Here is a 27758-nt window from a genome sequence, read left to right on the forward strand (position 1 = left end):
CAGGATTCTCGGCGAATTCAGTGGCCTATCTATTTCTCCGATATGTATCTCGCCGGGCACATGTGAGGTGCCCTGGGGAGACTTATTGTAGCACCAATTATTATCCAGCAGTTATGTTTTGCTAGCGGAGGAATGGAACGTCATACCTCAAGAACTTGCTAATCGTGTGGCCAGCATGTGAGCACGTTGCAGAACACAACACGCACTGCCGTCTGTATGATCACACGCCCTATTAAGAACCATGTTACACCTTTTTTAATGCCCAGGGGACCGTCATGAATCGCGGTGGCTTCAGTGTAATTACTTTCTTTGAATAAAAATATCATCTCTGTTGGAATCATGACGTGTTTCTTTCGGTTACCTTATGTAATATACTGTAGCAGTACTTTCTATGTATGGATCAAGTTTCATCAAGCTTCGTTACTTGGCAGTGACACTCTAAGTGAAACTTACTTTCATCCTTAATTTTCACACGTCAGTGCATGTACTTACATGGTCGATGATCATTTCTTACATCTACGTAATGCCATAAGAAACAAATGGTACTATTATCCCTTAAGTAAGCGCTGACTGGAATGCAAAATTCACTAATTCGCATCCTAGTATAAATTTCCCATTTCCAACGTCGTTTCACTGTTGACGGGAAGGAAAGGAAGAAATAATAAACATCAAAGGGACATCGAGATCACTACAAAGATTTCGTTCTCATTGGGGGCGTTTTGGAGAAGAAGTAGTCTGTGACCTCATTTAAAGAATACTCCAAAACTTGACCTTGCGGAATTGCGGGTAATTTGAAGTACATGAATTTTGGGAACGGGTATATCGATAGCACTGCGTTAACCACTTTTTCACCTCGTCCATTTGTTACAAGGACATCAGAGATATTTCGTCAGTTATTCCACCTCGATCTTTCTCATTCCATTTACTTGGCTATTTAATTATTAATGTCACTCTACGGCGCCACGTTTTGAATGCTGACCAATTCTTCTTCTTCAGTAATCTGTCGATAAAGAGGCTACGTTAAAATAGCTTCCATTTTCTTCTCTTTCAGAGATGTGAAAGCTTTCTAATCCGCCTCAAATTATCTGAAAGTTTTTTGGCCGTGACGTGCACCCCCATTAAGCGGAACGGAAAGGCTTCCGCGAAATTAATGGGTATGCTGCGTTTCTCGCGCAGTGTGTTTATGACAGAGTTATTAAGGACAATGGCACATGCGATATTCAGATACGAGCACTGTAGAATGTTATCCGTTCCCATGACTTCTACAAATGGCTTTGATTGCGGAATCAAACGATATGTTCACAGGATTAAGTGTGTCTATTAACCAGCTGGAGGTCCAATCGTCTGGCGTATTTGCCGAAGATTCAGAATTGTTGTATTTTCATGGTCAAAGAATGAGAGGAAACGCGCCATAATTCCTGCTCATCAGTCTGTATGCTAATCGTTCACCGTAAGCGTCAGTGTTCTCGGAAAAGTGTGAATAAGAGTGCTTAAAACATATTTCAATGTGTCTCGTTTTCTGCCGGGAAATGTTGGCTCCCGTTAATTCTTTGGTAGTTTCAGGCTTACGCTTCACTCACCATTCGGGAAATAAGGCATTATATCCTGCACACATTTTTTTGCAATTGATCAAATCTGAATACAGGAATGCCAGTGCTAATAACGAAAATCACAGAGATAACAGTGATTTTAGAGACTTACTACGCAAACTCACAACCGCGTCTCAAGGACTTAGCAACTGCAGACGTAAAAGCATTTCCTTTTGCTTGGAGTTCAGTTCAAGGTGGTGCCTTGCAGCAGACAACTTACTGCAAGGAATATATCTGAGCTCTCAGCTCTACGCTCGGTAGACAGCATAAGACTTACGACTGGATGACAGTATACAGTTGTAGGACTTTTATATGCGATACGGAGCAACGGCCGGCCTGAGTGGCCGTGCGGTTCTAGGCGCTACAGTCTGGAACCGAGCGACAGCTACAGTCGCAGGTTCGAATCCTGCCTCGGGCATGGCTGTGTGTAATGTCCTTAGGTTAGTTAGGTTTAATTAGTTCTAAGTTCTAGGAGACTGATGACCTCAGAAGTTAAGTCGCATAGTGCTCAGAGCCATTTTTTGAACGGAGCAACACTATCCCTAGTTGTCAACGACTGAATGGGTGCCTACAGTGTGTAGTTGCTTGAACAGTCGACACTCTCAACACACCGTAGAATAAAGTATGCTGACTTCTAATCTCTACAAACCAACTCCATGCACTCCTGCGTACATTTTAATTGTCTCTTTTGCAGCTGCGAATACAAAACTGACATTCAGCGACTTCTCTATAATAACTGACTTTAGTCCGCTACTGCCGTTGCTCGGAATTTCCATAAGGTCAAATTGTATCTAGTGCAGAAGGCAATTTTAGAGAGTGGCGGAGGTGATTCTGACTTAATTTATGTGCTGCTTATTTCTTTCTTCTGTAGAAATCCATCAGATTTTCCTCGGAACTAGCAGGACTATGTATTCCAATACCCAACTTCCTTCTCGGGAGAGAATATTGAAAACCGTGCACTTAACGCCCACAGACTCAAGCTGACGATTCTGACACAAAAATGACCAAGTCCTTTAATTTATATTCTGCTCCAGTATTTGAATACGATCATCTATAAGTTGTGCTTCACATCATAGGGGAAGTGTATGGAAGACACTATTGTATCCCCAAGAAGGCGTTAATTCATTGTTTATTACGGAACTATTTTCTGTATAATTTGCGGCATCTGGCATTTGTATTATGTCTCGTTGCTGGTATTTATTGTAAGAATATATGTTTACTACACATTTTCCTAATTTAGTTACGGAAAACAGCATACTATTTTTCCTGAAAAGAAAGCGAACTTATGCCAAACCTGCTCATCTATTCCAGCAAGGCAAAATTTTAGGATAAAATTTCTCTCTTCTATCGTAAGAAAATGAGAAAAATGCTTTCAAAATTAGAATTTTGACGATAAATCTCTGGAACGGAAAGTAATGTTAGTTTATGTTCATATCTGTCGGAAGGTAATATGTCGAAAATTCGTCCAAAATAAGTGATGAATTAATGACAGATTTCGGTACTGTAATTATTTATTTTATGTCATTTGAATAGTGATTTTGTTACTTCTCTTCGCGTCCATTAAAATGCCAAGGTAGTGTGTATACTTTTCATGCCATTAATTAGCAACTGCGCCGCTTCTTTGCCATGGGACTGGGAATATTTTCTGCTAATGAAAACATAACAAGTCAATCTAAAGCGTCTAGATCAGAAACGCTGTATCCACCGTTACGACATTTACTTTCATCCCTTGCTGTTGTGCACGCCCACATAGACGAAGTTACACCAGTTAGTCAGAACAATATGTCCACTGTTCAAAGAAAGACAATGCGCCTGCTGGCGATACAGGAACCTGACGTGGTAAGGACAGTATGTAAATAGAGCAGAGACGAATGAGGATTCGTTATCGACTCTGGGAATCTGCAAGTGCGAAAATACGTAAACACAAACGACTTTGGCAATGGGCAATTTGTTATGGTACAGTGCCCGCCAACGATAATGCTACAAACGGCCAAGTTGGTCGTTGTTGGCGTGTTATTGCCGTGAGCACGTGCGTAAAGTGAATGATGGACGGTGATACCACAGGTAGCTGACTATGTGTTGGACACGCACACGCACGCCTTGTCACGAGACGAGTAGGGCAGGATGTACGGCAAAGTATGGCAAATAAGACGACAGAGCTCAGTGCTGGTATAGGCTTATACGTGTCTGCTCACACTGATGAACATGGAGCTGCATGCGTCCCTGTGTCGAATCAACGACTGCATCGGCATGACATCATCAAGACAGCACTGTGGATCAGTGGAAAAGTGTCTCCTCGTCTGATGAATCACTTTCGTTGGTCGATGGATACGCCGTCATATCGACGAACGGCTGCTCAAAACATGAACCGCCTTGCGGAAGCTTTCCGATTCGGGTGGTATATGGTGTGGTGGATACGAGCTTCAGCTTCCATACAACGTATGGTCCTAGTCAATGGCAAAATAACAGCTACTGACTTCGCAAACGTTGCGCGAACCACCAGTATCCCTTCAGTCTTGATATCTTCTCCTATGGCAGTGGCGTTTTCCAACAGGATAACTGCCCTTGTCACACGGCCAGAATCGTGCTTTGACAGCGTATTGCGAAATGATGTTGATGACGTGGTTTCCAAATTCAAAAATGGTTCAAATGGCTCTGAGCACTATGAGACTTAATATCTGAGGTCATCCGTCCCCTAGAACTTTGAACTACTTAATCGTAACCAACCTAAGGACATCACATACATCAAGGCCCGACACAGGATTCAAACGTGCGACCGTAGCGGTAGAGCGGTTCCGGACTGAAGCGCATAGAACCGCTCGGCCACAGCGGCCGGCTATCCAAATTCACATGATCAGATACCGGGAGAGTACCTCTGGTACGCTGTAGGGTTAGGATATCACATTCCACCCCCCCCCTTTTTTTTTAAATATGAGTCATCAGGTTTCTGATTAGTTGGACGCACTCCTCCACGAATTGCTGTACTGCACTACCTCATCATCTTAGAGAAGCACTTGCACCCTACGTCCTTAATTGTTTGTTGAAAGTATTCCAATCACTGTCTTCCAGTACAGCTTTTACCTCCTAAAGTTCCCTCTGGGACTATGGACGTTATTCTCTGACGTCTTAACACATGTCCTGTCATCCTATCCTTTCTCCTAGCCAGTGTTTTCCGTACATTCCTTTCCTCGTCGGTTCTGCGGAGAGCCTCTTCATTCCTTACTTTACTAGTCCACCGAAGTTTCTACATATTTCTGTGGCACCACATCTCAAATACTGTGTTTCTCTTCTATTCCGGTTTTCCCTTAGTTCATCTACGATAGAATGCTGGGCTCCATAGTGCAGCCGGCCAAGGTGGCCGTGAGGTTAAAGGCGCTGCCGTCTGGAACCGCAAGACCGCTACGGTCGCAGGTTCGAATCCTGCCTCGGGCATGGATGTGTGTGATGTCCTTAGGTTAGTTAGGTTTAAGTAGTTCTACGTTCTAGGGGACTGATGACCACAGATGTTAAGTCCCATAGTGCTCAGAACCATTTGAACCATTTTCCATAGTGCATTCTCAGAAATTTATTCTTCGAATGCAGACGTTTGTTTGTTACTAACAGACTTCTCCTGGCCAGGAAGGTCCTTTTTTGTCAGTGTTAGTTTGATTTCTGTATTATCTTGATTCCGTCTGTCATGCTTAATTTTACTGCGTAGGGAACAGAATTCCTTTACTTGGTGTGCTTTGTGACCACCAGTTGTGAAGCGTCTACCTACTCTCATTTCCGATACATCTCATTACCTTTGTCTTTTTCCGGTTTACTCTCAATCTATGGCACATAGTCATTATAATTTTCACTCCATTCAACAGATACTGTAATTCTTCTGAGGATAACAATGTTATCAGCGAATCTTTCCACTGATATTCATTCAACCTAAATATTAATTTTCACTATGGAATTTTTCTTTTATTTCCGTCATTTCTTCCTCGATGCACAGACTGAACGGCAGTGAAGAAAGACTGCACCACAATCTTACACTTTTTAGTCCTTCCTCTCATTGAGTCCTACAGCGTACCGTATCTGTTTTCTCTCTCTCTCTCTCTCTCTCTCTCTCTCTCACTCTCTCTCTCTGTCTTTCACACACTCTATCTCACTCTCGATCACTCTTCTGGATTTAACTGTGGTATTCCCAGTAACGTTATTACCCTTGCTTTTAACCCAGAAGGTTGTTTGGAGACTTCTGTATGCTGAGTCAGTCTTCCCAACGATCATTTCTTTTTTGATTTCTTCACATCTTTCCTGCAGCCCTTTAACCTTGGCTGCCGTGCACTTCCTGTTGATTTCATTCCTGAGAAATTTATAATGATCAGTTCCTCTCTTCCCTTGAACAGTTTTTTACTTCGTTTATCGATAAATGTCTGCAGCTCGTGGTCTCGCGGTAGTACGGGGACCCGGGTTCGATTCCCGGCGGAGTCAGGGATTTCACCCGCCTCGAGATGACTGGGTGTTGATGTGTCGTCTTCATCATCATCATCATCATTATCCATCCCCATTACGGCGATGTTTTGAGCTGTAGCTTCATGACGTAACACGTTACACTCCTTTGTTGTTATTGAACATTAGCTTTTCATTAAACCATAAGGCCAAATATTACAACACTTTGGCGGAATGTGGTCCGTTAGAAATATCGAAGTCAGCCGAGAAATATCTAGATAATACGAAAACAACAAATGGTTAGGACTGTTCTAAGTGGCTCCATTCCCATAAACTAATCGAAATATACTTTAGTTGATTATAGGACTGATACAGTCTTCAGCCTTTTACATTACGTATAATTCGTAAACCAAATGCTTGAGTATGTAGCTATCTCTTTCTGATGATTCCTCGGTTCTGTGTTTCATTCAGCTGGAAAATTTGTCTGTGTCCAGGAGTAACGTATAATAAAATCTACAGATGAAAACACAAAGGCTCACTACAGACACAGTGAGCTCGGTGAAGTGAAATGCAAAGAAGAAAACAGTCTCTGATCAGGTGATTGTAGGTTAATGTCAATTGCAATAGAAAACGGTATAACGAGAGTAGGATTCGTTACGAATAGGTAAACAGGACAGACAGCGTGTTACTTTGAACAGTTCAATGATAGGGTTGTTCTGATCGAAATCAATAGGAAACATCGCTGATAAACCACATGCGATCTCTAACTTTACAACATAATACAATAAACATTTCAAGGATACGATAAAGTTTTGCAAACTTCATCCAGCTTACAGCCTGTACACGAAATTCACGGATATACACACCTGGAAATTGAAATAAGAACACCGTGAATTCATCGTCCCTGGAAGGGGAAACTTTATTGACACATCCCTGGGGTCAGATACATCACATGATCACACTGACAGAACCACAGGCACATAGACACAGGCAACAGAGCACGCACAATGTCGGCACTAGTACAGTGTATATCCACCTTTCGCAGCAATGCAGGCTGCTATTCTCCCATGGAGACGATCGTAGAGATGCTGGATGTAGTCCTGTGGAACGGCTTGCCATGCCATTTCCACCTGGCGCCTCAGTTGGACCAGCGTTCGTGCTGGACGTGCAGACCGCGTGAGACGACGCTTCATCCAGTCCCAAACATGCTCAATGGGGGACAGATCCGGAGATCTTGCTGGCCAGGGTAGTTGACTTACACCTTCTAGAGCACGTTGGGTGGCACGGGATACATGCGGACGTGCATTGTCCTGTTGGAACAGCAAGTTCCCTTGCCGGTCTAGGAATGGTAGAACGATGGGTTCGATGACGGTTTGGATGTACCGTGCACTATTCAGTGTCCCCTCGACGATCACCAGTGGAGTACGGCCAGTGTAGGAGATCGCTCCCCACACCATGATGCCGGGTGTTGGCCCTGTGTGCCTCGGTCGTATGCAGTCCCGATTGTGGGGCTCACCTGCACGGCGCCAAACACGCATACGACCATCATTGGCACCAAGGCAGAAGCGACTCTCATCGCTGAAGACGACACGTCTCCATTCGTCCCTCCATTCACGCCTGTCGCGACACCACTGGAGGCGGGCTGCACGATGTTGGGGCGTGAGCGGAAGACGGCCTAACGGAGTGCGGGACCGTAGCCCAGCTTCATGGAGACGGTTGTGAATGGTCCTCGCCGATACCCCAGGAGCAACAGTGTCCCTAATTTGCTGGGAAGTGGCGGTGCGGTCCCCTACGGCACTGCGTAGGATCCTACGGTCTTGGCGTGCATCCGTGCGTCGCTGCGGTCCGGTCCCAGGTCGACGGGCACGTGCACCTTCCGCCGACCACTGGCGACAACATCGATGTACTGTGGAGACCCCACGCCCCACGTGTTGAGCAATTCGGCGGTACGTCCACCCGGCCTCCCGCATGCCCACTATACGCCCTCGCTCAAAGTCCGTCAACTGCACATACGGTTCACGTCCACGCTGTCGCGGCATGCTACCAGTGTTAAAGACTGCGATGGAGCTCCGTATGCCACGGCAAACTGGCTGACACTGACGGCGGCGGTGCACAAATGCTGCGCAGCTAGCGCCATTCGACGGCCAACACCGCGGTTCCTGGTGTGTCCGCTGTGCCGTGCGTGTGATCACTGCTTGTACAGCCCTCTCGCAGTGTCCGGAGCAAGTATGGTGGGTCTGACACACCGGTGTCAATGTCTTCTTTTTTCCATTTCCAGGAGTGTAGATGATCATCTACAATTTCAAAACGATGTAAGGGGTCATATTAGGCCAACAATGTGTTATATCAGTCATAATTGTATATGAAATTCAAAACTTTTCATCTAACAACTAACTTCATTGTGATTTGAGAAGAATACGTGTAGATATAAATATGAATGGAAAAACTGGTAGATGCTGACCTCGGGGAAGATCATTTTGGATTCCGTAGAAATGTTGGAACACGTGAGGCAATACCGACCCTACGACTTATCTGAGAAAGCTAGATTAAGGAAAGGCATACCTACGTTTGTAGCATTTGTAGACTTAGAGAAAGCTTTCGACCATGTTGACTGGAATATTCTCTTTGAAATTCTGAAGGTGGCAGGGGTAAAATACAGGGAGCGAAAGGCTATTTACAATTTGTACAGAAACCAGATGGCAGTTATAAGAGTCGAGGGGCATGAAAGGGAAGCAGTGGTTGGGAAGGGAGTGAGACAGGGTTGTAGCCTATCCCCGATGTTATACAATCTGTATATTGAGCAAGCAGTGAAAGAAACAAAAGAAAAATTCGGAAGAAAAAAAAACTTTGAGGTTCACCGATGACATTGTAATTCTGTCAGAGACAGCAAAGGCCTTGGAAGAGGAGTTGAACGGAATGGACAGTGTCAGGAAAGGAGGGTATAAGATAAACATCAACAAAAGCAAAACGAGGATAATGGAATGTAGTCGAATTAAGTCGGGTGATGCTGAGGGAATTAGATTAGGAAATGAGACACTTAAAGTAGTAAAGGAGTTTTGCTATTTGGGGAGCAAAATAACTGATGATGGTCGAAGTAGAGAGGATATCAAATGTAGACTGGCAATGGCAAGGAATGCGTTTCTGAAGAAGAGAAATTTGTTAACATCGAGTATTGATTTAATTGTCAGGAAGTCGTTTCTGAAAGTATTTGTATGGAATGTCGCCATGTATGGAAGTGAAACATGGACGATAACTAGTTTGGACAAGAAGAGAATAGAGGCTTTCGAAATGTGGTGCTACAGATGAATGCTGAAGATTAGATGCGTAGATCATATAACTAATGAGGAGGTATTGAATAGGATTGGGGAGAAGAGAAGTTTGTGGCACAACTTAATTAGAAGAAGGGATCGGTTGGTAGGACATGTTCTGAGGCATCAAGGGATCACCAATTTAGTATTGGATGGCAGCGTGGACGGTAAAAATCGTAGAGGGAGACCAAGAGATGAATACACTAAACAGCTTCAGAAGCATGTAGGCTGCAGTAGGTACTGGGAGATGAAGAAGCTTGCAGAGGATAGAGTAGCATGGAGAGCTGCATCAAACCAGTCTCAGGACTGGAGACCAGAACAACAACAAGAACAACAGTTTGTTCTAACATGAATGCTGATTTATAGCTACGAGGCACCATCAGCTGTCGTCAGCACTGGTAGTCTTAATATTCTCTCTACTCTCTTCACCCACATCCGTTTCTCCGTTTCCGTGACAGCAGCAATTTGTGTTTCTGCTGAAAGTAGGAAGCTGCTGAATTTTAGCTACATAAAGTAAGTCTCAGGAGTGGAAACCACAACAACAATAAATATGATGTCTTTATTTAACTACACTATAGCACTTTCTTTCTCTTTGTTTCCGCCCGTGGGTACATCAAATACACTGCTGGGCGAAAATAAGAGTCTCAGAACACATCGTTCAGTGCACATAGCTGGACATGGAACTCCGCAGCAGACGATATACATATTGTCACGTTGACTCAACACCATCGTCATTTACGACTGCAGTAGGCACGGGATTTTTGATATGGGACAGTCAGGCAGTGGAAACACGTCGCCTAGCCGTATATATCACTTTTTTGTTGCACCAATTTGATAGTCATATCAGGATTCACCACTATCCAGACGCATCTCTGCTTGAAATACGCTGGTATTATGCTACAGGGGCATTAAACAGAGCTTTCAGGGCACCTGTGGTAGTAACAGAATGTACTATGATAGCTGTGGACTACGAGTACATTACTCCGGAGAACCGGCATCTTCTTCTGTCTGATGTCCTCGAAAGTGACGGAAACTCCCAGAAGGATAACTGATCGTTCTGCAGAGCCAGTTGCGTTCCGACGGTGATGGCATCTTCCAGAAATCGATGACCAGACCTAGCGATTTAGCTCTCAGTGTTACAAATCCAGTATTGCGGTAGAGTGCTTTCAGGAGTATGATAGTGAACTCACTTGGTGCCTTGACCACCAAATTAGGCTTGTCTGAACCTGATGGAACAGAAACGAGACTCTAATGAGCGCCGGCTCCACGCCCTTAACCCAACCGTCTCGTACTTTACGAGAATTACGTTACCTGCCTGTGGACATCGTGTGCCACGTATCTCTGGAAAACTGCCACTGACTTTTAGAATCCATGCCTTGCAGTAACGCTGAAGTATTGATCTCCAAAGATAGAATAACAGGCTGTTCAGTCGGCGGTCATGTTGTTTTCGTCTCATCAGTATAGTACTTTTCAGCACACCAAATTGTCCTTTAGCTAAGATGTGTGTAGGTAGGGTACTGATGGCACAGCAGTAGAACAGGCGGATGTTGTCGTCGCTCTGCTGACCGCCTGCTGGTTGCCTGTTTGTAGGTGGCGTGATGGGGGCCACTGGCTAGCGGCCGCCATGCTGCTGCTGGGACTGCTGTGGCTGCTCGCGTGCGCCGTCGCCACCGCCGGTGAGTGCCTCCACCAGGGTCTCTTCTAATACCCTCTGCTCCCACTGCTTCTTTCGGCATTAAACCTTTTAATTCTGGGTTGACTTCCTTAAACATAACTGCTACCTTTCTTCTTCGCCCTTATTTTACCACGTTAGACGTAGATATTTTTACTGGTTCTGCTTTTACTTTTGTTGATTACCACATCTTAAAACTCTTCTGTACTAATTACTTAGACTTAATTTTAACAGAATGGAAAGAAATAGAGCTCATATAAGAGCAACCATTAGCAACACATTACTCCTCTTTTTTTAAGCAAACTATAATTATCAAACAATGGAAAATACCCGAATGAGATTTTCGCGCTGCAGCGGACTGTGCGCTGATATGAAACTTCCTGGCAGATTAAAACTGTGTGCCAGACCGAGACTCGAACTCGGGGCCTCTGCCTTTCGCGGGCAAGTGCTCTACCATCTGAGCTACCCGCAGGACAGGTTCTGTAAAGTTTGCGAGGTAGATGACGAGATACCGGCAGAAGTAAAGCTGTGAGGACGGGGCGTGAGTCGTGCTTGGGTAGCTCAGATGGTAGAGCACTTGCCCGCGAAAGGCAAAGGTCCCGAGTTCGAGTCTTGGTCCGGCACACAGTTTTAATCCGCCAGGAAGTTTCAATGGAAAATTATTTGCTTGAATACAGTAACTACGAATTCCCTGACTCTATAAAAACGTAGCCGTCAGCACACAGAACTACACTGCGCAAACATGATTGAAGGGTCGCGTTTTAGAAATGTCATAGTTGTCCCCCAATTGCTATGCAGAAGTTTGAAATTAGGCCCAAAGTTCCTCTGTAATGCGGGATAAACGTCGCGCCCTGTGGCATCACCCTACTTGTCGGCGATGCTTCGAGTAGGTAAGTGAGGATACATGCGAAATAAAGATCAGATCACAGGTTAATATATGAGGTGTAGGGTGAATTAATGATGTCACAGGGCACCAAATTTTACCACAGTTCTGCCCAATGCGACCGTGTACGACACACGATGAGAGGTTGTCATACACCGTCCTACCCACATTTCATTCCTTCTTTTGACGGCTCTCCGGCGGCGCCCAACATTAAAATCACGCAATGTTTAATGAGTGGCAGAGGAAAACGTTTCATGCAGAATGCCACTCAGAACGGACACGAGGAGATGTAAGCGGAAGGAATAAAGGGCATTAGTGTAACCACCTTGTTCGTGGTCACAGCGGTTCTTACATTCAAAAGGAAAGGTGAAACATCAGTAAGAGCGGATGCGAAGACCTTCCCATAGTGTGACACGTTTACGGTGGCTTTTGGTAGACTCGTGATCATATTTGGTACCAGCGTGACATGATTAACCCACCTTACATCTCATATAAACTTCTCTGGCCTTATTCTTCACGTGTGTCGACACCTTGCTGTCTGGGGCGTCACCGATCCCGAGGGCGACGCTACAGGGCGCCTCGCTTTCGCCCCATTACAGAAGTAGACTGTACGCACTTTTGGACGAAATTTCAAACTATCGTATCGGTGACAGTTTCGACGATTCTACAAAGTCATCCTTTCATTGTGTTGCGTAGTGAAGTTACCAAGCAGATATGATTTCAGTTTCTTTTTAAAGTCATTTTTATTTATTTATATGTTTCTCCACACTACTGAGTAAGTGTTCCAAGATTTGTATAGCTGAATACCTCTTCCTGTTTTGTGCCAGCAATACGCCGTGTGATGCACAGTGTAAAATACTCATTTATATAGTGTTATATTGACGTTTGTCACTGTTATTTTACGATTGTGATTTATCGTTTCGAGCAAAATTCATAAAGTAGCAGATGTAGTGTGAAACTTGGGACCTCTAGGGCGCGTGTGAGTAATTGCCCCTGTTACTACGATCATGCTCATAAATTAAGGATAATGCTGATACATCGTGAAACAACGCTCTGGTAGATGGTTTGCGGGTTTAAATCACCTACGGTCGTCACACGGTGGCGGTGACAGCAGTCCCACACGCAGAGGTGTGTTGTGTTGGTGCATGTCAGAGTACGGTGTAGCGAGTAAATGTGCAGACGTTTTCAGACGTGCTAATGGTGACTGTGTGCTAAAAATGGCTCAAAGAACACATATTCATGACGTTATGAGGGGTAGAACACAAAGTGTGATCTCAATGTTATGGCAACGATTTCAGCAGACAGGAAACGTGTCCAGGCACTGCCGTACGGGACGTTCACAGTGTACAACACCACAAGAAGACCGATATCTCACCATCAGTGCCCGCAGACGGCCACGGAGTACTGCAGCTAGCCTTGCTCGGGACCTTACCACAGCCACTGGAACAGTTGTCTACAGACACACAGTCTACAGACTACTGAACGGACATGGTTTATTCGCCCAGAGATCTGTAAGGTGCATTCCACTGACCCCTGGTCACAGGGGAACCTGTAAAGCCTGGTGTCAAGAAGAGAGTACATTGTCATTGTAACAATGGCCCCAGGTTATGTTCACGAACGAGTCCAGATGTAGTCTGAACAGTGAGTCGCGTCGGGTTTTCATCTGGCGTGAACCAGGAACCAGGTACCAACCCCTTAATGTCCTTGAAAGGGACCTGTATGGAGGTCGTGGTTTAATGGTGTGGGGTGGGATTGCGATTGGTGCACGTACACCCCTGCATGTCTTTGACAGAGGAACTGTAACCGGTCAGGTGTATCGGGACGTCATTTTTCACCAGTATGTCCAGCTTTTCAGGGGTGCAGTGGGTCCCACATTCTTCCTGATGAATGATAACACATGGCCCCACGCCGGCCGAAGTGGCCGAGCGGTTCTAGGCGCTTCAGTCTGGAACCGCGCGGCCGCTACGGTCGTAGGTTCGAATCCTGCCTCGGGCATGAATGTGTGTGTCGCCCATAGGTTAGATAGGTTTAAGTAGTTCTAAGTTCTAGGGGACCGATGACCTCAGATGTTAAGTCTCATAGTGCTCAGAACCATTTGAACCATTTTTGTACATGGCCCACCGAGCTGCCGTCGTAAAGGAATACGTTGAAACAGAAGATATCAGGCGAATGGAATGGCTTGCCTGTTCTCCAGACCTAAAGCCCATCGAACACAGGGTGGAATGCTCTCGGTCCACGTGTCGCTGCACGTCTTCAAACCCCTACGACAATTCAGGAACTCCGGCATAGTGCAAGCTGCTCGACCCCCTGATCCAGAGTATGCCAACTCGTTGTGCGGCCTGTGTACGCATGCATGGTGATCATATCCCATATTTATGTCGGGGTACATGCGCAGGAAACAGTTGCGTTTCGGGACGGTTTTCTCAACTTATCATCAATACCGTGGACTTACACATCTGTTTCGTGTTTGTTCCCTATGTGCCTATGCTCTTAGCGCCAGTTTTACGTAGTGCCACATTCTGTGGCACCACATTCTGCAATTATCCTTAATCCATGAGCATGAGTGTAGATTGAAGTCCCCTGCTAAGTTTAACCAATCATCAAAGGAATAGATTTTGTGTTTGCTTAGTGTGAGGCTCCATATCCAGTAGCTTAGGAACTTAGGCGTGTATAATTTTCCATTATGTCGTACTTCCTCACAAATCAGAAAGGTGGTCAGCACGTGCAAAAGTTAGGCAACAACTCCAAACATAGAAATTTGAAGTTAAGTGCTGGAATCACATAGTGTTCTCAAAGTAGCCGCTTCCGTTCCGGATACAACACAGTCAAAATTATACTCACCCACAGAAATAGTTACTGATACATCGACACGTGCACTGTCATGTATGTATGTAGAGCTGAAGTTGTGGCTGCCATCCCAACTCGTCCATGTGATTGTGTACACCCTAGAACACGAAATTTGTAAACTAATGGTTAGATATTATGTAGTTACGTGTATTTGGACAACTGCGATCGATATTATCGGAAATATTATAGAACTGAATAAATCCCAGTTAATTAATTAATCTAGTGTAGTACTTCGTGACGCCATCCAAACATCGGTATCGTGTCCTAAAGACCTTCACAGGGAGCGAATCCCAATTACTGTAACGGACTGAAGAAGTTTTGCTCCATTGTCAGTGAAAGCGGGTGACCAATTGCTAACTGATTAATAACAGTAACTGTGCTATTTAAAGGCACTGTTGTCTGTGAGAGACTATCACAAATGTTTACTAAATGTTTCGAATGTCATTATTTTTCTACTCACTGTGTTATTACAACAGCCTTAATTTAATTTTATTATTCCTTGCTACAAATATGTTTCGCTTTTTGAAATGACCGTCCCTGTATCGAGATTCTACTAATGTATGTCGTTTCGGTGTCAGTATTCATACCATGGCAGCTGATCGCTCAGAGACGCTCACGCCCGTCATAACCAGCACTGTAAGAGAAACAATTTAACACTCACCTTCTCACATCTCTAACCCCGCAGTGACCTCGGTACTTATCCCTCCACCCCTGGCGTGAGAGGCCTACTTGACTCACATTTCCGAATTCATCAATGCCAATTAAAACGAAGTACATCTTAAAATATGAGTGTCTCGGCAAGTACTTTCATTTGTTAGTGAGCAATGAACTACAGTCTTAAATAGCTCTTTACGTCAGTTGACTTTTTTGGATTAATCTGTTACTTGCTTGATGCATATTTTAAAATTTGGTTCAGAACCATGGGTCTTACCAATATCCGATTCGGGCTGCATAGCGGCCTGCGGGCCATTGTCTGACTACCACTGTTGTCCAATATCAGAAGTAAGCTCCCGATAGCTTTAACACCACGTAGCGAGTTATCGCCGTTTCGACGTTAGGTTATCCACATGACTGGAACACAGGCCTTTCTGTGTAATATGCAACTGCCAGTGCAAAATTTTTTAAGGTTATTAATTTACATAATATTAAGTTTAAAGAAAAAAGTCGTATTATGCCAGGCGTAATTGTTCCTTTTTTTAATTTGGTTTTACGATATTAATTATTATGTGACTTTATTAACGCATATTCTGGGAGGGGGGGTGGGGGGCAGATATGATAGTCGTACGCGCAGTTGCTCGCTATAAGGTGTTATCAGTACTCCATCTATTTTAAGAAATGTCTACAAAAAAATTTTTAATGGACACTACATATAAGAAAGAAAATTTGATGAATATTTTATCCTTGTCCTACTGCCATTTTAGGGATTTTTACCGCACTGTCAGTACGTTTGTGGGGTACCTCTAAAGACGAACCCTATTTCGGAAGCCACTTTTGAGTAAATATGCTAAGAAGTTAGTTTTTACCTGAAATATATATGTAAACATCTGTAGTGACTGAAATTGTGACGATTCCTGAGCGACTCCGGTTGGTTTCAGATATCTGTACCAACTGATCTTGATGGTGTTGTGGTATTTTTACCTCAGTGATTTCCGGTGCAAAGGAATTATTATTTCCTTCCCATAGGGAAAGGTTTATCAGCCTGAACAGTTTTGTCTAGATTTCATAGGTTCAGACTTCTTACATGTCTACCGAAACTGTTCTTGAAGAGTACCAAGTAGTGCATCATTTCGTCAAGATGTTTAACTCATTGCAATTACCTTGATCCGAAAGTAGGGATTCAGCCAAATCACTGCGTCCACAATGTGTAACGAACGAGGATAGCGCTAAAGCCACCAAAACCAGAGTGTATCTGAAATCGTAGTTACCTGCATGTGTTAACAGACCTGTCAATTTCATAGCCAGGATATTCTACTAGCAACAATTTTGCCCTCTGCAGACAAATATCTACACTTTCCTGTAATAGTTACCGTTACTATAAAGATAAACGAGTCTCAGTGCTCGGAGCTGTAGTCAGTTGCCTTTCACATCGACAATCAGGCTAGTAAAATTTTAATTAAGTACTTTTTAGAACATTGTCCTTAAAAAAATAGCGATCTATAATACTATATTAAAATTATTTCAGCAAAAGAAGTCTTCATCGGAAATCATTTATTAATTTCATTCGATAGCCGTTTTAGGTCTCTGATAGTATCACAATCAGACCATTTTACTTCCTGGTGACCTGCTCAAGCAGTGTTCTTCACTCCTCTCAAGAGCGGCCTCCACCAAGCTACCGTCTCCAGCTCTCACCAATCATTGTCAAAGTCTGTCTCACGTAGATAAGCCTTAAGTGGCAGTTGAAATTCGGAGGACACCAGGACTGGAATGGAGGATGAATGAGGCTAAGGTGTTCACCACTCCAATCTAATCTTATGATATGTTCCAGGGGTCTTACGCTTACTACATCACCTCTCTGTGTGCCGAAATATGTGTGGATGTACTAGTCTGCTTATTTATTGGCTTGTTATTTGGCCACTTAACTGTATGTGTTTATAGCAATGTGAGTAGTGGGACTAGCTATGTGTGAAGACACGCTGCATTATTGCCAAATTTATTCAAGATGGCGGGGATGACGTCATCCAAGATGGCGGAATGTAGACTTGGCAACATCGCATGACGTCATCCAAGATGGTGGCTTTTGGCGGGAAAATAGGCCAATTGTGCTACATCCACTAACCTAACCTCAAGAAAAAATGGCAGGAAGTTTGAATTTTGGCAGGAAAATAGTCCAATTGTGCTATGTCAACTAACTTAAGCCACCAGAAGAGAAAATGGCGGGAAGCTTGAATTCCAACAGGATAATGCAAGCAAAAACCGTACTTGTCTTTATTATTATTGATTATCATTTATTAATATTCATTATCATTCATTGTCATTTATTATCATTTATTATTATAGGCCTACCTCCACTAGAAAATTGCGCCAAATTAATTCCAACACGATATTGTTTCGAAAACTGTACATCTATTTATTATTATCACTTATTATTTATTCAAGATGTCCAATTTTCTCGGTGAGAAAGCTATTTTCCTTACATACCTTAACAAAAATCTATCACACGTTCAAATCCCAACACCATAATCGTTCACACGTACGCGCTTTCTCCCTCACTTATCTTTTTTCACTGGTAGCCTATAATAATTGCGTCAAATAATAAACTGCACTTATAGTAACATAAGTCACATCCTTTGATTTTGCAGCGGGGAAGGGACTGCAGACTTTATTTCAAGCAGTACGGTCATCACTTATTCTCCAACACAGTCAACACACATATCTTTGATATTACAAAGCAGTTACCACGACGTCCGCGCTCCAACTGAATTAGTTCAAATCCTCGCCACCCCATGACCAGCGCACGGAGACACTGCCAAGGCCTGTTACGTGAGGTGGCCGGCCACTGACGCTGGGGGCGAGCCCAGCGATCGCTCCCACGTCATAAACATGTTTTCGCTGGACACGCTGGAACTTGCCGAGTTTGACGTCACAGCGGTCCCTTGTCCGCTCACCACGTGTATTCATCGCCTCCGCACATTTCCCGCCAAACTTGTTTGCCTCAGAGCTGAATCACAAAATGGTCGGCTGTTTCCTGTTACACTTATGGCGCCAAAGTTGTTTTCCTGTGCACGTTCAAACTTGTCGATGCCGACCGGCCACCGGCCACCACGTGTCCCTGTGTGAGCGAGAACGCAGTGCTACACTTTTGGCGGCAAAGTTTGTTCGACAGTGGAATCCGCCATGACAATATAACAGCACGATTGGACCGCACTACAACGCACTAGAACGGTCATGCAGGTCTGTCCCAATGACTTCTCCATGCTCACACATCGAAACTCCAGAGCACAGCTGATGTACGCGCGGCCGGCTGAGCCCGCTCCCTGGCCGGCTGACGTCAAGCGACCGGCGGTGCCCGTACAGCCCCAGCCAGGTAGGCGGCGATCGGCGCCTCAGGATCCAGCCACAAACGGTCAGCCGCGCTCGTCTCAGAGTCCGACTAGGTAAACATCTTTCCGCGCTCCCGAGCACTCAACGCTGGACAGGATGGAACCTGTCAACCATGTGCTGGACAAAGGACACGTTCCACCCCAAATTTATTTTTCTGAACAGGTTCGAACCTGCCGATACCTACCTCACACAACAGCCCGAGATGTTTGGACAGTTCTATCACGTGACATGCTAAAAGCTATATCGGCCCTAAAGTTCGCAAATTCACAGTACTGACGGACGGGAACCGACACGCTTGCTCTGTCCAAACCACCCTCACGCCACATACCGCCCCACCAGCACGCGTGATGGAGCACAAAGGACGCCGTCTTCCCCATAAACTTTGCAATTCAAGACCGATGGACAGGAGCCGACACACACGAACTGGGATGTTTCTTCTACCGAGTTGGAAACTTCCTTGACGTCTCAACGCGCGATCGACCATGTGGCTCTGTCGGACAAAGAACGCTCTCACTAAGTTAACTGATCGCCTGATTCTCATTATTCAGCCACATGCTTCGATTATCTAATCCAGGAGTTTGGCGAAAACACACGTCCGTACACATGAGACATCGCGCGCACCTAGCGTAGTACCTCCGCAAGTGAATGTAACAATGTCCGCATGACTATTTAATTAATCTGATCAGTTAATTAACCTCTCTGATGCGGAAAACTGCCACGTCCACCTAGACTTGGAATCAATTTTCGCCACTTCCACACCCACCTGGACTTGAAATGAAATAGTTAAAGACCATACCGACCACCACGTTCTTTTACTGACTATGTTTGTTGGCTAAAATGTACTAATGCTTGCTTCCGTTTACTACCGTTCACTAACGTGTACTAACCTACATTAACTTATATCACATTCTGTCTATAAAAATAAGCCAAGCTTCAGTTCTGATGGTCAGTTCGTGTTTCGCTACCAAACATAAGAAAATTGTCGCAAACGAAGCCGCTAACCTAAGTCACCTGTGATGACTCAAAATCGTCTGCTTTTCCTCTCTCACACACCACGAGCGCGAGACCGCCCACATCACAGTCTGGACCTTTATACTCGCTCCGGACATACTTCACTATAAATATTGGAGCTAAACTATGATCCTAATACTGTTGTTCAATCCACACAGTCCAGCACATGGCCAGAGCACATCCCCAGGACCTAAGCCGAGAACATTGCTCGCCCCATCTTTAGTTAACCGCTGAGAAACGGAGGTACGCTGCAATCACATCCCTCGCGCTCTCGTAGCTACTCGCGTCAGCAATTCGATCTAACAAACCCTCCAAGTAGAAAAAATAACAACCAACTCGAACTCTCTCATATTCTATACCGTCCCACAAATACTTAACGTACATTTTATTTACGCATCGAGTATACCTATCACACTCATACAGAAAACACTCGCTCTGATATACCCGGTGTCATGTTGCACAGTCAGCAGACACGCAAACAGCTCCTAAATTCAGTGCACAATATCAAACCGCTCCTAAATAATACAGTACACATAACTGTAAGCACCATCAGCATTCGAAATCTGTCCAAATAAAGCAAAGCAAAGTAACTCGACAGATGCGCGCAATCAACCGTTCCCACACTAAGTCACACGTCCGACAGCTCTCAATTCGCTGAAAGGCCTCTGTTCGACCCTTCAAACATGACTTGATGACAGCCTCATTCACACCTAACACCTGAGAAATTCATATCACCTACACGCCGAACATGACCATCCAAGCCAGGCCACGCGAGTCGTCTATCACCATCATAACTCAGTGCGGTCCAACACACATGTTAAGGCCGCATTCCATTGCTTGCTGGCCTATATGCGACACATCTCCACCGTCACGTCTGTTGTCAGAATAGCCAAGAGCGAGTTCACACACACACCGTCCGCACACATCGCAGCCCTTCTCTCCCTCAGAATCTAAAACGAACATATGAAAAAAAAAAAAAAAATAAGAGCACGGTCTACCTCTCCGAAATTGTATAGTGCTTCCAAAAGTAGTTAACGCTCGCTTTCGTGTTTTCTCATCTTATTTGTAAATTCAAATTCTTACCCTAACAGAACTTGTTCACCAAAATAATACTGAATGCGCTCCCCACCTCCTACCTTTCCAGCTCTCAACACACACAAATGTCCTCAACCCTCCTATATCCCAGCACAACCGATTAATCATTCTTATCGAATTTACTGGCCTAATTTCCAAAGGACCCGTTATCGAAATACCACCCTGCTTTTCTTTCTGAAGCTTCCTGTGCTTACTTTTACAGAGATCGTTAAATTACCTCCACAGCCCCCTCAATCTAAACACACACACACACACACACACACACACACACACACACACACACACACGGTCATCCTTTCTACTCATCCCATAACATAAGCAATAGTAACTTTACAATCCATTATATACAAACCCTACACAATGTAAGCAACATTACCTTTACAATACCCACTACATGCCCCAATTCTGTCAAACTTATCCAGACTCATAGACTACAAGAACACACAATTTATTTTTCTAAGTACAGCATCATTTAAACAACTGAATAACTAGAAACAAACAGACCAAAAAAATTATATTCGCACTCTCGAATACCGAAGTCGTTGATCTCATTATACTTAAACAGTTAAATCTTGCGATCGCGGTCTCATTTGATTGGCATTCCACAATGAGCTAAGTATCGGAAATAGACTCTCTTGACCGCTGTTACTCTGGAAATATCTCTACCGTCCTTACGACTTCCTCTCTACTCGTCACATAACATAACCAATATTAACTTTACAGTGCAGTATATACAAACGCTACACAATGTAAACCACATTAACTTCACAATACAGTATATACACATTTGACACAAAACACTGCACTTATCCAGTATATCTGTACAGCATGCGAAAAAAAATATCCTATTCCTACAACGTCTACACACAGCAATGCTCCCCAATCCTAGGAAAGCACCGTCAACCTGTTCTCTCTACAGACCCGACACTCAGAGCTAATCTTCCCTCTTACATCAGCGGACCTAAGTCACCTTCAGAACTCTTTTTACAAATTTGGTATCCCCCCCCATCAGCACAATCGCCTTACTGTCTCCCTTATTTGTTCGCTTTTCTATAAACATCCTCAGACTCATAGACTGCAAGAACACATGTACTTTCTCCACAATATTACACCATTTTAGCTGTACTTCTCAATATCATGCACTAGGCTACACCGTACCGATCACTAGTTCATCATGATTCCCAAGATATAGACTCCAAATTAATTCTCTACAAACGCCGAACTTTATCTATGTGCACCATGCTGTAAACCACTGACTAACTAGAAACAAACATACGCAAAATGGTATTTCCACTCTCGAATACCGATCTCAATCATGTAACATTTTCGAGATCATGGGTATAATTTACACGTCAACTAAGGTCTGTCCCAGGTCTAGAGAACAGACAAGCATGTATCAAACACACCACAATCGATCTTCACTCAGGTATATAAAGGAAGCAAATGTGCAGACGTAGTCAACTAAACAATCTACATCCCATCTAATAACACTCCAACTCAAATCAATCATCTTCTCAAATACTGACTTGATCACCAAAGCCGCCCAACACATACTATTACTTCACTATTCGGTCGTCTAGAGACATCAAACTTCGCTCTTACAGATCCATACACCCCAACAGTTCTTTACATTCGGACAGCTGCTCCAGTTATTTATTATCATTTATGACCATTTATTATTATTTTTTATGATTTATTATTATTTATATCATGTTACCTAACTGAAATGGCTCCAAGTTCAACTGTGTTTAGCTCCTATTACAACCACCAGAGCGCTCTGTCATCCCGTCAGTTGATTACGCAATTACCATTATTCAAGACGGCTGCACCCAGTGCGAAACGTGTCACCTTTCCCGAACCTGCATGCTACAGTACAATTCCAACTTGGCTTTAGTCACACCGTACCATCGTTAAGCTGATCCCATTTCCAGATCTTTGCGCATCTGATATATGCACTTTAAGTCGGAGAAAGACATATCAATTACCTTCTGCAGCCTGTCTATAAGCAGAATGACCTCAGTTACTGCAACAGGACCTTGTCTTGACCATTCGCCTGAAATGCAAGCGCCGCCGGTGGCATGTCAAAGCCAGATATCAGTCCATCTAAACAGCCGTCCACTAAGCCCCAGGACCAGCATGCTGTAGTGGGCTCTCTCTCTACACCGGCTCTCCAGCTATTGTCTAACGACATACACTGCACAGATGGATTCCTGAATAGCGCAGATCTCTATCCTCCCCTGCATCTCCAACTCGACATGTAAACAGTGTCCCCCCCCCCCCCCCCAACCAGCGAACCCGACGTCATTCACGCTGCGCCGACAATTCTGTCAAAACTCACTTTCCAAGCAAAGATGAGTATTCATTTAGAACAAATAGACAAACATAACTCCAAGCAGAAGTCATACATATGATTAAAAAGAAAAAAAATGACCTCAATTTAGATTATCCGACATTTATTTACAAGTCCTAATGATACAGTCATAGATGAGTCGTGTTATCTACTCGCTCACTCCTTCTACACACGCTTTCACAGAACTTGTTCCACTTATATGCCACCCACCCTGTTATAATAATTTTGAACAAGCATTTACGCTCCCATATACAACCCAGCTCAATAGAACATAATAATTCCTTTTCCACATATAGCCGGCCGGAGTGGCCGTGCGGTTCTAGTCGCTACAGTCTGGAGCCGGCGACCGCTACGGTCGCAGGTTCGAATCCTGCCTTGGGCATGGATGTGTGTGATGCCCTTAGGTTAGTTAGGTTTAATTAGTTCTAATTTCAAGGCGAGTAATGTCCTCAGAAGTTAAATCGCATAGTGCTCAGAGCCATACAATATATATCCATTTTTTTTCCACATGCACGCCTCGCGAACGGCTCCCAGGACCCAGTCCCATCGGCTGGCAGACCAAACTTCTAGCATAGAATACTTTTCCGAACGTAATGCATGCTTAGTCCACCGGCGAACCCTTATCGCGGAGGCTCCGTGTGGTGGATCCGCCCCCGGACATAGCTCTGGATATATTGTACGCAGCAGATCTACTCTCGGACGCTAACTCGGGTATTGTATGATGTGGCTCTGCATTCGAATACAGCTTCCTTCCCTGTGCGAGGTGGATCCACCTTCAAACACTACCCCGTGCGCCGTATATTCTGGATCCGCATCTGAACACCGCTCCCGATATAAGACACGGCGGATCCACATTCGAACGTTAACCCTAGTATACCGCCGGTCCTGGGAGCCTTCCGCGAGGCGTGCATGTACACAGACATACAGAAAACAGAGCAAGCGCTCTCCGAATGTGGATGTTGCTTGGCGGCTTAATTAAATATAGAATGCAAATAATTTTAATTTTTTAGTAGCTGTATGTCCGGTTACGCTGTCTCGTAACCGGTTGGCCCTGACTAGTATTAGTACGCAATCTGACTGCATAGAATAACAACAAAGAATGAAAGGAAACTTCCGTTTACACAATTAATGAATTAAGTCCCCAGCAACTATAAAAGCTACGAAACAACAATTACGAACAACAAAGCTCAAGTGTAACTGTTCTGTGTGTGGAAGTGTGATTCAACGTACACATCTGGCACGGTTCTTCCTCAATAAGACAAGGTATTTTAAATACCATTTACACTGAATTAATTAAATAAAACTGAAATACTATAATTGCACATAGAAACTAGAATTACAGTCTAATACATGAACACAAGCCAGATGCTTTGTTGACTGAACCTGTGACCAAGAGGCATTGTTAGTTAGGAAATTTAAAAAAAAATAAACGCTTGAGAGTTTGTAGGATAAATCTGTGCAAGCATCAGGACTGTACTATCAGCTTGATACATGATAGAATTTCGGTTATGCATGCTTGTGCAAGCACTCAAGAGTGTATATGCTGGAGCTTGTGTGACAAGGACAGGCTTGTGAAGCATTTGTCACTGATATGCTTTGATTTAATTGCTGTTTGGTCCTCTTTCTTTACGAAGGTTGTACTGTACTGCAAGTCAAGTGAAAGAATACAGTAATACATGGAGAAAGAGAGAAGAAAAATTAACAGCACTATTAGATAGTTTCCATAACGTGACCACCACGATTAGTTAATATGGGAGTAGCTACTCCAGGTATCACGTTTAATCTTTTTTTTTCCTTTCGTAACATAAGCAATATCGTAGCCAAAGCCAGCGCATCGTTGTCAGAGCTCGACATTTTGTGGGAAACAAACTAATGCTTGTACGACCGTGTGTAGAAGTCATGAATTTCTGTATGATTGCGCAAGCGTGCTTAACAAGCATGTAGTTACGTGTGCAGCTGCCTTTAGACAAGGGCACGAAATGCACTACTGAGCACCGACAGGTAGCACATCATTACAGGATTATTTGGAGTTGTCATGAGTTCAGACATGAAATAAACGGAGGCTGAACGCTACATGTGACCATGCATCTAAGCGTTGGAGTAAGATTTCCTCTGGATTCTTGTCAAATTGAACGTGTCGCAAACAGTTCTCAAGTTTTTTCGGAATCTTCATGTATGGTTCAAATGGCTCTGAGCACTATGGGACTTAACATCTATGGTCATCACTGCCCTAGAACTTAGAACTACTTAAACCTAACTAACCTAAGACAGCACACAACACTCAATCATCATCTTCATGTATGCCTCTAAATTGATAGTTGATCGTTTTGGCGAAACATCTACGTTAATGACGCCATCATTGCCCAAAACATTATGTTTGCAGCAGAGGGAGCTATTTGAACTTCTCTTTTCGTGACTGTTGGTGGTGCCACTTCACTCACGGCATTCTCGTTTCCAGCTCAGAGTAGTGCACCAAGCACTGGCCGCCTTTAAGAATCCGAGACAGAAAGGCGTCTACATTGGTCTCGAGCTCCTCGAACAGTCAAGATAAAATTGTGTTCCTTTGAATCTTGTAGCCGGTGAGACCTTTGGTGGGACCTAAATTGAGCAAATCTTTAATATGAGTCTCAAGCATTACACACGCACGCCCTCTGCTCACAGAAGCTGTAGAGTCACTTGTCGTGTTATGATGAGCCAGTCTGCACGAATAATGGTATACGTAATATTCAAAATGTTAGGAGCAGTTGCTTTATAAATGTTCATCACGGTTTGTTTTTCTGACTCTGTGAAATCAGTTACAGTACGTTGAGAGTAAGGCATGCTTTCGTGGACGCCGTTTTTATAGTCCACTAACACTCCGCCGGATGTCGGAATAGTTATTCAGAAAGAAACATCAAAATTAAAGCACAAAAAAGAAGTTTTCCTAGAAATATTAGTTGTCAAAAAAAAATTGAACGACCGTAGTAATATGTTACTGTCTGATGGGCAAGAAATTCTGCATGAAATACAACAGGAACATCAAGTGACAGGAATATCGCTAAAAATTAAGCACCTTCAAATACTCTGACGAAAAAATTGAACAACAAAAGTTGCTCTGTCGATAGGAACAGCGCCTATTTTACAAAGGTATAGCAGTTCCAATGTAGCTCTCAAATATGGAATGTTAATAAAGCTGCAAAAACAAACTTCGGACAGCAGGAATGAAATTTTTATGATGTGATGCTAAAATAGACAACTATCCCACGAAAAGGCATGTCACTTTAGAGGGCAAAAATAAATTTTCTTGATTTTTTTGACTGAACAAACAACAAACACCAATGGTTGATGGTTGGAGAGACAACATTTCGGTTACAGATAGTCTGCGAAAACCAGTTATAGATGTTGACATCAGATACATCGCGTATACAGATGGTGTTCGCCCTGTCAGCATCAGCTAAGGCCTGAAGATGGTGCATTGGAGCACCGAAACTGGTAACCATACAGTAAATGACGTGATAAGATCGGGCGTAGGGGTTTAATTTTCTCACATAGCTGAGCTTAGGTTCAACATTGTCTCAACCCAATGCATGCCTCTTTTCTCCCAGCCAGTGTTAAAATTCATTCAGTCACCACCAGTAGTTTGCAAACTATTACCTACGCTGTTTTGCTTAAAAATATCCACAAGATGGTTAGCAATAACTTCAGCAGGCATCCTTTTCGTTAAATGTTTCTCTGGAGTAAACCGGCAAAGATATCTTCCACACAGCCGACTGCAAACTGTGTAATGTTCTCTTTCACAATACTTGGAAACTGGTGACTCAAGTTGTCTGCTTGTACCATTGAAATGTCATCAAGAAAGATGCATTCAATCTTGCCTATCCTGTATCAGGCATGAACGTCTTCATCTTGTGGTTTCACGACTTTTTCTTGGGCCCTTTTTAATTTATTGTGACCAACCACGAGTCTCCTGTCTCTTTCAGTAATCTATCCAGCATGCAATATGCATTCGTTGTATTGGCAGCTGTAGCACGTACAGCGATAAAATACAATTCAATCCAACATTGCACAAGTGTAATATATTACATAGATTTGTACTTGAAGTAGAATGTACATCAAAATCATGAAACGATAACAGAAAAGGGCTTTAGAATCTTCATGTTTAACATCAGTTGTCTCTTCATTTTCTGCAAAGAAAGTAAATTCATTTGCCTGTGTTAGTAGCTCTTTCTTCCTTTTCTGCTTGAAGTCAGAAATTATTCTTAATTCGTCTTCTTGCCTCTTCCGCTCTTCAATGTTTCTTCTGTTCTCCGTTAGATCTGGTAACCCAGTTTGATGCCGTCCAACACATCCAACTTTTTCTCCTTGTCCTTTAACAAAAACCAGTCCTTTGACAAGGATATTCATATCCTTTGAACAACGGCAGGAAATGTGCGCTACCTGGACATGGACCCTCAGGTTCAGATCATAGCTTAATCTCTCACTTGCAATTGAGAATGTCAAGGAACTTGTCTAACGTTTGCTATGAAAGCCTGTTTCGCTTCCAGTTCTACTCATCAAAGTGATATGT

General features: G+C 43.7%; 1 protein-coding gene across 1 annotated transcript in view; it reads left to right on the forward strand.

Annotated features, from left to right (window-relative positions):
• Positions 1–10937: 10937 nt before the first annotated feature.
• The window catches only part of LOC124798970, a 215493-nt gene continuing 198672 nt past the window's right edge, over positions 10938–27758 (forward strand). Inside the window, exon 1 of the mRNA XM_047262506.1 lies at positions 10938–10989. Within this exon, the coding sequence (XP_047118462.1) occupies positions 10938–10989 (52 nt within the window). The remainder of the gene's footprint in view (positions 10990–27758) is intronic.

The sequence above is a fragment of the Schistocerca piceifrons genome, chromosome 5 (genome assembly GCF_021461385.2).
Source record: "Schistocerca piceifrons isolate TAMUIC-IGC-003096 chromosome 5, iqSchPice1.1, whole genome shotgun sequence".
Lineage (NCBI taxonomy): Eukaryota > Metazoa > Arthropoda > Insecta > Orthoptera > Acrididae > Schistocerca > Schistocerca piceifrons.